This window comes from Crocodylus porosus, unplaced genomic scaffold (genome assembly GCF_001723895.1).
Source record: "Crocodylus porosus isolate Cpor-Errol unplaced genomic scaffold, CroPor_comp1, whole genome shotgun sequence".
NCBI classification, from domain to species: Eukaryota; Metazoa; Chordata; order Crocodylia; family Crocodylidae; genus Crocodylus; species Crocodylus porosus.
This window is the reverse complement of record NW_017728906.1, coordinates 150,229,764-150,242,691: the sequence shown is the minus strand read 5'-3', so window position 1 is coordinate 150,242,691 and position 12,928 is coordinate 150,229,764. Positions and strand designations below refer to the sequence as shown.

At 39.4% G+C, this 12,928-nt stretch overlaps 1 protein-coding gene across 7 annotated transcripts in view; it reads left to right on the top strand.

Moving 5' to 3' along the window:
- The window catches only part of ZC3H13 (zinc finger CCCH-type containing 13), a 68,202-nt gene that overhangs the window by 22,781 nt on the left and 32,493 nt on the right, over window positions 1-12,928 (top strand). For 5 of the 7 annotated variants that reach the window (XM_019529908.1, XM_019529909.1, XM_019529910.1 and 2 more), the window contains 4 exons: window positions 3,265-3,373; window positions 6,854-6,993; window positions 7,772-7,932; window positions 9,305-9,502. In XM_019529908.1, coding sequence (XP_019385453.1) covers window positions 3,265-3,373; window positions 6,854-6,993; window positions 7,772-7,932; window positions 9,305-9,502 — 608 coding nt within the window. The remainder of the gene's footprint in view (window positions 1-3,264; window positions 3,374-6,853; window positions 6,994-7,771; window positions 7,933-9,304; window positions 9,503-12,928) is intronic. The other 2 variants (XM_019529912.1, XM_019529913.1) reach the window with 2 other exon arrangements.

The window sequence follows — 12,928 nt, the reverse complement described above, 5'->3', positions numbered from 1 at the left end:
TGTTTTCTCCTGTAAAGAGAAAATCCATGTTTTTCTGCAACAAATGGAAAATCGAGATTCCTGGTGATAAGACTAATTGCCAAATGTTCCCAACTGGAGTTACTAACCATGTGATTGGTATGGAGCTTGTAAGTGAACAAGTGGCAGAGAAATAAAGCACTTGAGTTCTAATCCAAGGGTTATATTAATTTGTTGGTCTACAGAAAGTCACTAAGCTTTTCTGTTTTCCATCATCTTCTCTATAAAAAGAGGTCGGTATCTGCTTATCTTGCACTGGAGCTTGGGGCATTAGTGAGCATTGGCACAGTTTTTTGAAGTTTAAACATTCAGAGTTTTAAGTAGTACCAGGTTTGTCCAGAGGATACTTGTTACAATAGGCAGTGGCTTGATTGTTCTAGATTCTAGGTATTCTGTGTGTTAGAACTCCATATACATATTGGCCTTTACATGTGTAATGTTAGCTCACTGCTTCTCTAGATAATCGAAGTTCTTAAAAATTGCAGAATACAGGAATACTGTGAACATTTTCTCTGTTTGGGTTAGCAGGCTAGTGAAACTTCTCACTGGAAGTCTATTTTACTCACTAGGGTCAGACTTCTAGCACTTCGGCAAACTTTGTTGATTTGAGGAGGAAATTGGCTTAAGTATGCATGAGGCCATTGGAGCACAACTCTGTGAGATGCTGATCTCTCTTGGTGATGGCAGAGCTCTTTTACGTCCTGTTAACTATGTTAAATATACACCATACTTTTACGGAATTGGGTCCATGAAATCTAGTGGTCTTTCTGTTTAAACATGACTTCAGTTAACTTCAGCATCAGGCTAAGAATTGTACTCGGATGTACAAGCAGCTAAATTCTTAGCTAAAAATCCATTGTGCACCTGAAAACTTTATTATAACTAAATTACTTGTTGCTTTTAAACTAATAAAACATTCATTCTCGGGGATAAATGTTTTAAACTTTTTAACTCTTTGCCGTTTCACTGTCTTTTGGGCAGTACTTATCACAGTCTGCAGTTTATTTTAAAGTGTACTCAAATTAATTTATTTCAGCAAATATATTCCTTAAGGGGCTTACCAACTATTTAACTGGTACTTCAGGGGGTATGTCCTGGGGACCTGGGGCTGTCCCAGGGCCAGGGTGGAAAACCAGCTGATTGCCAGCTTCCCATGCAGGGGTTCTGGCACCTGGCTTTCAATTTGCCAGTACAAGGGCAAGCTGATCATGATCCCAGGATTTCCCCTGCATTAGCAAATGGAAGGGGTGTGGTTGCGATTCCTAATCTCAGAATGTGCCTCCTGCCATGCACTTGTGGCCTGGAAGGAAATGCAACTGTTGGGATCGAGAATCAGATCCAGTCTTGTCTTTAAAAGAATGTGTGCCTGGGGCCTAAGCATTTGAAAATGGGCAGTTCTACTTAAAATTTAAATACAGTAAAAGCTCTGTTATCCAGCATCCCTGAGGAATGGAGGATGCCGGATAACAAAATATTTTGGTCAATTGAGTAGCCCCGCACAGGCGTCCTTGCCTGTTCGGGCAGCTGCTTCTCCCACCGCGTCCGAGGCATTGCCGACCCTCCCGCAGGCCCCACAGTGGGCACTTCCGGTTTCACTTTTCCTTACAAGCCGGCATGTTGGTTACTGGAGATTTTACTGTAATGTACCGAAGTTAGTGACCTTAGTTGTGCCTTGAAATAAATGTAATTCATTATTTGTTTGTTTGCAGTAACGAGGAGGCATTTTGCAATGTGTTTATAAGTGCATTTAACTTTTTAGTGAAAAGACATTAAAATCTTAAGTGATGGTAAGAAACTGTTTTAAAGCTGCTAATGTAAAAAGATGCTGTAGAAATTTGTGCAGTTTGAACACCAGTGGTTTTCGTAGCAGATAGTTATGTTTTTAGCTTCACTGCATCAACTACTAAGCTGCGCTACTTAGAGGTAGTGCAAGGAGGAGAGCAGCAGATGGGCAAGCTGCCTTTGGCAACCTTATTTCCTATGGTGATAATATACTGGTTTTTTTGTGGTTCCATAGGGTCATCTGCCTCCTCTGCAAAATAAGGACTTTGTGGCTCACAGCAATTTATTTAGTTACAAAATATATATTTCAAGTGTAAAGCTGGCAATAAACCTAGATGCTATTGTGTAGCTTTGAGTTCTCCCCAAGTCCTCTTCCACATGAGGGTTTTTGATACTTTGATTTCCATTATGGGATAAAGTTAGGCATTATGGGAGTGTGAAACAGGCTGTATTTGATTCGGATTTGGATTCGGCCCGAATCCAGGACAGTGATTCGATTAGTTGATTTGGATCACTGTCCCAATTCCATTTGGCCAAATCTGAATCTGAAGATTCGATGCCAATTCAGAGAATCAGCGATTTGGCCATCAGCTGCGGGGGGATCCCGGGTGCCCCCCCAGACCCAGGAGGTACCAGTTGGGGAGGTGGGGGATCCCCTGTGTGCTTCCTGGCAGACCCAGAAGTGGACCAGAAGTGTTTCTGGTCCACTTCTGGGTCCAGTGCCAAGTATGCTGGGGACCTCCTCATACTCCCAAGGGAAGCTGCATCAGCTTCACCATCTCAGCATTCGCAAGCCATCTGGTACCTTGAGGTACATAGAAAAAACAGATAAAGCTGTGTCTATGTCCGAATCATTGAATCTTTCTGAATCTCTCCGAATCAATTCTGAGGGTTCCGATTCGATTCAGAGAGATTAAAGGGTCTTTTGATTAGATTCAGATTTAGAGATTCTGTCACTAAATTGGGCTGAATCTACGCCGAACTGAATTGGTGACTGAAGCTTCACACAGCCCTGTTAGGCGTGCACCTATTACAGTTGGGACCTCAGAAGCTAAATTACATAAAACCATTCTTGCTTCCAGTTGCTGTGCCCATTCTCTACCTGCTTTAAATAGTTTAAATCTGGTTTAAACCTGATGCATACTTTCAGAAATTTGCTGCAAACAATGCTCTTTATAACACATGCTTGTCAGCTGATTCTTGCCCTGTCTTTAAGTCTTTATTTTACCTTCTTATAAACCTTTCATCTGCCTTGCATACTAATTCTATCAAATAATACTACAAAAATTCCCAATAGAATTTCTAGATAACTCAGAACATATTTACTTTTCAGATTAATTAAAACATATTTCTACAGCATTTTTTAGAAAGTGCAAAATAAAGAAATTTTATCTACCTTGGGCTTCTCTTTTAAAAAGTTGTTGCTCTGATTTAGTGTGCGGGTTTTTTTTCCCCTCTGTGCAGAAAGAATCGTCAAGAGGAAGGCATAGAGAGAAGGAAGACATCAAAATTACCAAGGAAAGGACTCCAGAAAGTGAAGAGGAAAATGGAGACTGGGAAACAAATAGAGAAGGTAAGTGGAATGCAATAAAGACTCCTCTTGCTCTATTACAGTGTTCCATGTACTACCAGATTATCAGTTTATGTATGGAAAGTTGAGCATTTTAAAGTTCACTTTCCGAAACAATAGATTCATGTCGTGGCCATTCACAGATAACTGTGAAATACTGAGGAATTTATCTGTGCGGGAGAAAGGAACACAACAATCCAAATTGGATCAAGTAATATAATGTAACCACTGACTTTTTCTTGTTTTGTATTCTGTCAGAAAATCTGTTCTGCATCTTATAGAACAAGACTGTAGTCATAACATTATTTCATTTGTACAGTAAACAGAAGGATATACGTCTGTTGCCACTTTGTGGTTGGCAGAACCTTTCAAATCTCAAGTTGTTTCTTGGAATCTAAATTGCATCAGTTGTTAAGAGCTGATCAGTAAATGAATTTAAAGTCAAAAGACATCAGATTTTGGAGTAATTTTTACTTGTTTGATCCATGTTATTCACAAGGGCAGAACTCAAGAAATATAAAAATGCATTTACCTTTGCCTTTACCTTGAAGTCGCATTGAAGCCCAGTAGCAAGGTGATAAATGGAAGTTTTCATTACTACTACTGCTACTCTCTATTCTGTGCTCATTAAAGGATTTTGGTGTCTAAGGTACTAGTGTCTTTCTTTTAACTGCACAAATCGATTTGGACACACTTTTTCTTTCATAATTTTTCCATTTCCTCTTATTAGCACTACAGGGTACTTATTGTAAAGTTGTATGATGTCGGCATGATTATGAGAGATCTATTCTGGCGTAGTTCTTATAGTAGCAATGATGATGATTTTGTTACCGTTGCATGAGCTCTCATCATGGATCAGGGCTCCATTCCATAGGCATTGTACTGAGTAAAGAGAGTCCTTCTGCTAGAGATTTTTTTTAAAATTTATTAATTTTAAGTCTGTTGATGGAGATAGTTACAGGGCATCAGTGAGAATATGTTTCTGGTATGTAAATTGTGTTAAAACTACTATTGATGAAAATTTACTCTAATATGGTTTTAATCATTCTTCTGCTATAAATGGTTTTGAAGTGATAAAATATAGAACTGTCGGCATGTTTCATGTACTGCTGTGGCAGAGTGTTCATTCAATTGGGAGTTTGTCTCGATACTGATCACTTACTGTGCATTCCTGATATGAGAATTTGCTTCTCGGCCTTTTGGCTAAGATCAAGTGAGTTAATACACATTTTAAATGAATTTTGTAGTATAAAATAATTTCATGCAGAATTAAAGCAAAGAAATTTCTTACATTCTAGGAATCCTTAACATTATTTTATAACAACAAGGACAATTGATGTTTGAAATAATACATCCTGAAGCCAGGAGTAAGCAGGCAAATGTAGTGATTATTTAATTAAAAGATTTATAAACTTTCTTGTAAGGTTAAAAAAAAAAAAAGCAAACCTGCTGTGCTTGATCCAAGTGACAGATTTGAAACAATGGGGGGCGGGGAGGCAGGGCAGCAGGGAACAATGGAATTTATAGTGAATTCAGGTGGAATGAAATTATCTGTAGTAGAGCAGAATTGGACATAATTTTAATATATTACACAGGGTATGACTTCACTGCAAGAGTTTCATTGTGCAGATATCTTATTTACGTCTTAAAAATGTGCTCACATTTCTTTTATTTGTTAAGATTATTTTCTCTCATGCCACATGCACCCAGATAAGACATGCACCTTGTTTTTTGAAGGGCACCATGAAGAAAAAATATTTTCCCACAGTCTTGGCTGCATAGAGCAGGGACAAACCTTAATCTTCAACTTCCTCATCCTCCCTTCCCTGCTCAGTTCAAACGAGATTGTAGCTGCTGCTGAAGACTGGACTCAGTGGATGGATCTGGGATTTTGAAGAGCTAAAAACAGCCTGCAGGCCTGCAAAGTAGGACGAGAGAGACAGCAAAATTGACAAAGAAAGGATAGCCTGATTAGTGAAAAATCAAGAGCATTAAAAAAGTAGATGAGGCCATTAACACCTATTGAATGAGTAGTGATTAGGAGGGATCATGTAGATTATATGAGCCATAAAAGCAATTGACTCCCACTGTGCTATCTAAATAGTAATACCACAGTTGCTGCTGGTTGCAGGAGGACTCAAAGTGAGGTGTAACCTCGTTGTACCTGCCCCAGATCCACCCTGCTGAAATCTGCCCCCTCCCTCCACTCAGGAGCTGGAGAGTAGGAAAGTAAAAAGAAGCAGTAGCCATTTTGCAGTGTCTCCACGCTTTTATTCTGGGCAGAAAAAACAGCCTCCGCAATTAAGACATGAAGCCTAATAGTTGGGGGAAAGGCAAGCGTGGTATGTGAGTAAATATGGTGTTCAGCAGTTTCTTACACACCGTATTTGAATAGAAATTTGAAGAAATTCTTATGTACAAGGAGAGGATTGGTAAGAATAAATTATAGTTGCCAAATGCTAGTCATGATAAATATATTATTGGAAGGTGCTCAGATTGTGCAGTAGTATTCTTAGAGCGTTCTTAGTTATGTCACAGTTAAACACAATCTGCATTATAAAATGATATGAAATATTTTTTAATGGTGATCTGATGAACAGAATATAACACTGATTTGCTGTGTGATTACACATCCTAAAACTTACCTGTACTCCAAATCTTTCAGCCAAAGGAGCTGTGAAGCTCTTTGAACTGTAATGCTAATTGACTGTGATATGGAGAAAGTATAATTATAGTCCATGGTGTTAATGTAAATAAAATAAAAATAATTTTAAACAGAGGAAAAAATGGTTCCCTCTTCAATAAGCTCTCACTTTCTGGCAATGATGTTATACTTATTGTCTTCCAAGTATAAGCTGCCAAATAAGACTGAGGAGATTATATTTGGATTTCTAATATAAAAATCAAGAAGAAATAAGTCTTTATAAAGTAAAAACAAAAATATCCAGTATTCTGCAAGTACATTTTAGTATATAATTAATTTATATAATAAAGAAACAAGAAAGATAAAAACCACATTTCTTTACAATTAATCTCCAAGTAAGTCTGAATCACTAAACTATTTCCACTGAGCAAAATCAATATCCTCATCGAAGAGAACTCGTTGATATTGTGCTGGAGTTTGCCGAAATTGAGCATTCTGTTTTTCATGATTTCAGTTGCTTCTAGTGGTTTAGCGACTAGAAAGTAAACAAGAGGAAAAATAGTTCCCTATTTGCTTTCTCCCTTCTTACTTTATGTAAATCTGCCACAAAAAAAAATAATTTATTTTTGTGCAACCAAGATAAGGGTATTATAAATCAGATATTATAGTTACATGATGTTGTTCAAGTTATTCCAGACGTCCACCACTTATACCAGAGATTTGGCTTGTCCCTATATGTATGTTTGCTTGTTAAATAGCTAACCTACATGTCTTGTGTTAAGTATACCCGTTTAAGACTACTTATTTCATATATTGCCTATCACATTTTTTTAATAAAGACTCTGATAATGGAGATGTTAACTACGATTATGATCATGAGTTGTCTTTGGAAATGAAGCGCCAAAAGATTCAAAGAGAACTAATGAAGCTGGAACAGGAAAACATGGAGAAGCGAGAGGAAATAGTCATTAAGAAAGAGGTTTGTATTTTGCAGAGGAACACATTCTTGTGGCTTGCCAACAGCCATTTCATGGCCCCCTAATTATTTCATGCATGTTTGGAACCTCTGTATGCTACTATGACTCAGGTGGTAAAGAAGTATTCTTGTTTATGACTTTGGAAACAGGACAGTACTCCAGCTGACCTTTTTTCTGTATGTAGGGAAGGAGACAAGTAGCAAAGAAGGAACTACAGGATATAAATTGTTATATGCTCTGTCTCAAAATCACTTGTCAGGCTTGAAGTTTTGATTTCCACTGCTTTCCCGCCCTCCCCATGCCTTTACTATTCATATTGTTCACGCTTCTTCTAAGTAAGCTTGGTAGGTAGCTCGTAAGAGGAACGTGTGTGCTGGTTTGAAGTCTGTGTGTTATGGGTGGAGAAGCCAGAAGACTGAGAATTTGAGCTGTAAGTTAATCTTGTGTGATTTTTTTCAGGACAAGTGATAACTTTGTAAGAATTTGAATTGTAGTGGGCTTGAGCATCAGTTAATTTCATTTTATATCATTGATTTATTTAAGCACAGCATTTTTACACATCACATCACTTAGAGACATTATAATCCTAATGTATTATTTTGGAAAAAGTATACGGTTGGTATGTCTAAGGTGAGGTAATTGGTTATCATAATCTAAAGTTTGGATGATGGCTAGTGTTCATTTCTTGTTCAGGATGCATGTGAGCTTCAGATGAGGTCTTTGGGGATCAAGACTAAGAATATAATTGCAGTTGAGACTACTTTTTTCCTTTCTCTCAAGATTTCTCCAGAGGTGGTTAGATCTAAATTATCACCATCGCCTTCACCAAGAAAGTCTAGTAAATCTCCAAAGCGAAGATCTAGTCCCAAATCTTCCTCTTCAGCAAGTAAGAAAGAGAAGAAGGCTTCTACAGTGTCTTCACCGCTTTTGGACCAGCAGAGGTCAGTATGCAGACATATATGGAAGAGGATGTTTCACGTTGACATATTCATTCATCATGAAACATCACATGTTCTAATTAGTTGGGTATAAGTTTTTTCATTGTTTCTTTAGATGGGGATTGTCTAACTTTGTGTACCTGTCAGTGTCTAAACTGTAACTTGCCAGGCACAATCTTTGGGGCATGTCAGTACATATAGGTGCCTGTTAATTATTGTAATAATGTTTAGATTTTTGCATTGAACGTTATGCAGAACAAGTGTGGAGGCTGAGAGGAGCTAGAGAAATCTAAACAAGTAAAAATAAAATTGCATTAGAGGATATTAAATAGCTGTTAAATGGGAGTTCATCCTAACCAGAAGTAACATTCTTAAATTTGGCTAGTCAGGTGTTCTGTTGTAACTGCATATTGCTTTCTAGGAAAATATTGTTTGATATTCTAGGAGTACCCTGTAGAGTTACTGGACTGGGGAAAGGAGAAAAGATAGAGGATAACATTAGGCAAAAATCATAGGCTGTTACACCTGAGCTTCTTGCCACAAAAATCAGTCAGCTAAGACTTGTGTTAAGACTTTGCTGACTTCACAACTTCTTAATCAATTTTTGGCTCCATTAGATGTAAAGAAAATTACAACCCCACTACAAGCACAGATACCTGTATTTGCCAAACCCTTTCTTTGTACCAAGCTCTGCATAGATGAGGCAAAATATTATATTTACTCTGCAAAAGAAGGTTAAAAAATTGCTAGTATCAGCATATAATATGCAGTGGCATCTGGCTGCTGCTATTTATATTTATGACTTAATTGTATGAAAAACGCATATTGGTGTAAAGGTACAGGTTTTATTTCTTGTAATGAACAGTGGAAGTAATATAAATGTTACTTCAACATACATACTCAAAAGTATTTTTGCTGCTTTAGAATGAGAGGTGTTTAGTTCAAATTGCTTAAAATCCAAAGCACTGATCCTGCAGTTCGTTTTGTGTAGGTGACTGGTATATTCAATTTTAGAATTTGAGTTTAAGCAGACAGACTAAAAGAAATGTTGCCTTTTGATGCATGCAGGCTTATAAGGGTATTGTATTTTGGGAACAGTTCAGATGTTGCAAGTCTGCTTCAGAAATAAGGGTTATAAATTGAAGTGACCATGCAGTACCTCAAAGGAAAACTTAACATGTTTTTTCTTTTTTGAATTTACAGTTCAGTTAAGTTCAGTTATAGATGCCACTGTCTGCTAATGGACTAGAGAGGTCTGCCCTAAAAGCTAGAAAGCACTTTGCCATATAAGTTCAGTAGCAGCAGTACTAATTAAATCATGAAGTAAAATACTTGTTACTCTTTCAAATATTATTTTCTCATTATTTATATTTAGGGGTTCAAAAAACAACCAGAGTAAAAAGAAAGGGCCTCGTACTCCCAGTCCTCCCCCTCCAGTCCAAGAGGAAGCTCCCCTGGGAAAGAAACATAAAGAAAAACATAAAGCAAAAGAGCGCTTAGAAGAAAAATCAAGAGAGGGAAAAGAAAGAGGACGTGATTTTGAAAGGCACAAGGAGAAAAAAGAGAAGCAGAGGTGGGTTATGTTGCATTATTAGGTTTTTAACAGTAATGTAACCTGGCTTAGGTTGTCTTCTTTTGAGCTACAGTTCATAGAGCACTAAATATAGAGGGGTTTACACCTGACTTGCTGCCAACTTTTTCTGAATTCATTAAATGTCATAAAGGCATTGGATAGTGGATTAATAAACTACAGCTAATAGAATTGTCACTTTAATAAAAAAGAAATAACTTGGCTAGATGCCCTTTGGAAATAACCATTATATTCTCCATTAGTGAGTAAGACCTTGCATAGTGGTCCAGTCCAGTTTTGTCACTGGTTCATGCTAATACTATAAGTTAGTTGAGAATGTGAAGGTGGATGGTAACTTGGATGACAGGGACCACAAAATGATAGAGTTCAAGATCTTAAGGGGAGGAAGGAAAGAGACATTGGAATAAAGACATTGGACTTTAGAAAAGCAGACTTTAAAAACTCGGGAAGTGTTGGGCAGGATCCCCTAGGAAAAAGTATAAGGGTATTGCATGGGCATGCAAGAAGAAAATTAGGAGGGCCACGGCATAATTTGAAATAAAATGGCAAGGGACAGCAGGCAATACAAAGCGATTCTACAAGTATGTCAAGAATAAGAGGAAGACCAAGGAAACTGTGGGTTCCTTACAGAACGCAGAAGGCAATCTAGTTGTTGATGCAGAGAAGGCTTAAGTATTCGTTGCCTTTTTTTACTTCATCCTTAATTAATAGGATCAGATAGCAGTTGACGAGTGTAGTTAACAGCAAAGATAAGGAGTCAAACAGCCTAGAGTTAGTGATTCTTAACCAGGGTTCCCACAGCATCTCAGGGTGTTACAGGATCCCTCCAATGTGCCATGTTGCCTGCCCCTGGTCCAGGAGTGGAACAATTGTTGCTCTTCCTCCTGTCCAATGCTAGGCACCCAGTTATACCAGAGATAAGCAGTACATCCAGCTGCTCCCTGTTCCCCACTCCAACACTGGCCGCCTCCATGGTCCCAGCAGGATGCTTTGCCATGCATAGATAGATATGTGGGCGCATGAATGTGGAGCTGCCAGCCCATATTTTTCAGCTTGGCTCTTTCTGCTCACCTTTGCCTCCCAACCCCTGTGTTCCTCCCATGCTCTTGGGGCCAGTGGGAAGAATTGTAGGTACATAAAACCTCACACTCTTCACAGGCAAGATCAACTCCCAGACTGCTGCACCTGGTAGCACAGTTTGGGAAGGAGGTGAGAAGCCAACTGTGGCAAAAGAACACGTTAGGGACTATTAAAAAAAACCTGGACATATACAAGTCCATAGGTCTGGACAGGATGCACCCAAGGGTGCTGAGGGAGTTGGCCTGTGTGATTGCAGAGCCACTGGCCATCATTGAAAACATGTAGTGATCAGGAGAGGTCCCGGATGATTGGGAAAGGGCAAATATAGTGCCCATATGTAAGAAAGGAAAATAGAAGGATTCAGGGAACTACAGATAGGTCAGCCTCACCTCATTCCCTGGAAAAGTCATGGAAAAGGTCCCCAAGGAATCCATGTCTAAGCACTTGGAGGAGAAGGTGGTGTTTAGGAACAGTCAGCATGGATTCACCCGGGGCGAGTCATGTCTGACCAATCTGATGGCTTTCTCTGATGAGATGACTTCTCTGTGGATGTGGGTAGACCAGCAGATGTGGTATACTTTGACTTCAGCAAGGCTTTTGGTATGGTCTCCCACAAAATTCTCAGAGGCAGGCTAAGGAAGTACAGGTTGGATGAATGGACTGTAAAGTGGATAGAAAACTGGCTGGATCATTGGCCTCAGAGGGTAGTAATTAATGGCTTGATGTCTAGTTGGCAGCCAGTAACAAGGGGAGTGCCCCAGGGATCAGTTCTGGGCCCAGTTCTGTTTAATATCTTTATCAATGACCTGAAAATGAGCTGGAGTGTACCCTCAGCAAGTTTGCAGATGACACCAAGCTGGGGGGGGGGGGGGCATAGTAGATATGTTGGAGGGTAGGGCTAGAATTCAGAGAGACCTAGACAAACTAGAGGATTGGACTAAAAGAAATCTCATGAGGTTCAGTAAGGACAAGTCCTGCACTTAGGATGGAATGGTCTTATGCACTGCTGCAGGTTGGGGTTGGACAAGGTAGGCAGCAACTCTGCTGAAAAGGAGTTGGGGGTTACAATGGGCAATAAGCTGAATATGAGCCAACAGTCTGCCGCTAGCCTTCTTTACAACAAAGGCATACTGAGCTGCATTGGTAGAGTGTTGCTAGCAGATCAAGGGAGGTGATTATTTCCCTCTATTCAGCACTGGTGAGACCACAACTGGAGTACTATGTTCCCTTTTGGGCCCCCCACTACAGAAGAGATGTGGAAAAATTGGAGAGAGTCCACTGGAGGGCAACAAAAATGGTGAGGGTGCTGGTGGGTTTTTGGTTGTAGCCATGGTGGTCTAAGGGCATAGGCAGGCAAGGTTCTTTGAGTAGATGTGCTATCTTTTATTATACCAACTGAGTAGTTGGAAAAAAGTTCTTGGCAAATGTTTGGCCACAGTCACCTGTCTTCAGGCATAGGGAGTCTCTGGTGGTCTGAGACTCCAAGGAATGAGAGAAGCTAAAAGTGTGGCAGGATGTTAGTGAGAATGTAAATAAGTAGAAATTAGAAAGACAAAAGGTAAAGTAGGTAAGGGAGAGGAAAGAAAAGCAGGGGGAGAAAAAGGCCAAAGGGAGACATTACAGTGATAGAATACAATGTAGAAAAGAGGCTGCCTGTGAAAAAAATAAATAGTTGGAAAGCAAGAAAACAAAGGACAGAAAAGCACAGGAGGGGAGGGGAGAAACGGTGGGGGAAAAGAAGAATGTTAAGAGGTCAGGTCAGGCAGGTACCTGGTGAATCAGATGGCAGGCAGGTTGTAATGTCATAAATCCAATGTCTATACTCAGTCCATGATTTTTTGTATCCAGTAGATTTAGGAAGTGAAGTTTATAGGCTCATCTACATAAGGTGTTTTGTAAGTTCCCTTTGAGGGTTATAACAGAAATAAGAGAGAGAATTGATTTGTGCGAAGTGTGCCCCTACAGGTAGTTGGGTATTGTTGTCTTTGATAGATTTTTGGTGTGTGCTCATTTTAGTGCACAGTTGTTGTTTGGTTTCTCCTGCATATTTTCCTTCAGGGCATTTGGTGCACAGGATGAGAACTCTAACGTTTCTGGAGGTCCAGGTTTAAGATCCAGAAATAGTGATGGTTCTGTGGTGGGGTATAGGTATAGTGGGGGTGGTGGAGATGTGTTGCCAGGTTTTGCATGTTTTGTTCTGCCATGATCTGGATCAGGGGTGGACAAAATGCAGCTTGTGGGCCAGACGCGACCCACCAAGCTATTATGTCCAGCCTGCGGAGCCCCTAAAAAATTTAGAAAATTAATATTTTTCTGCCCCTGGCTGCC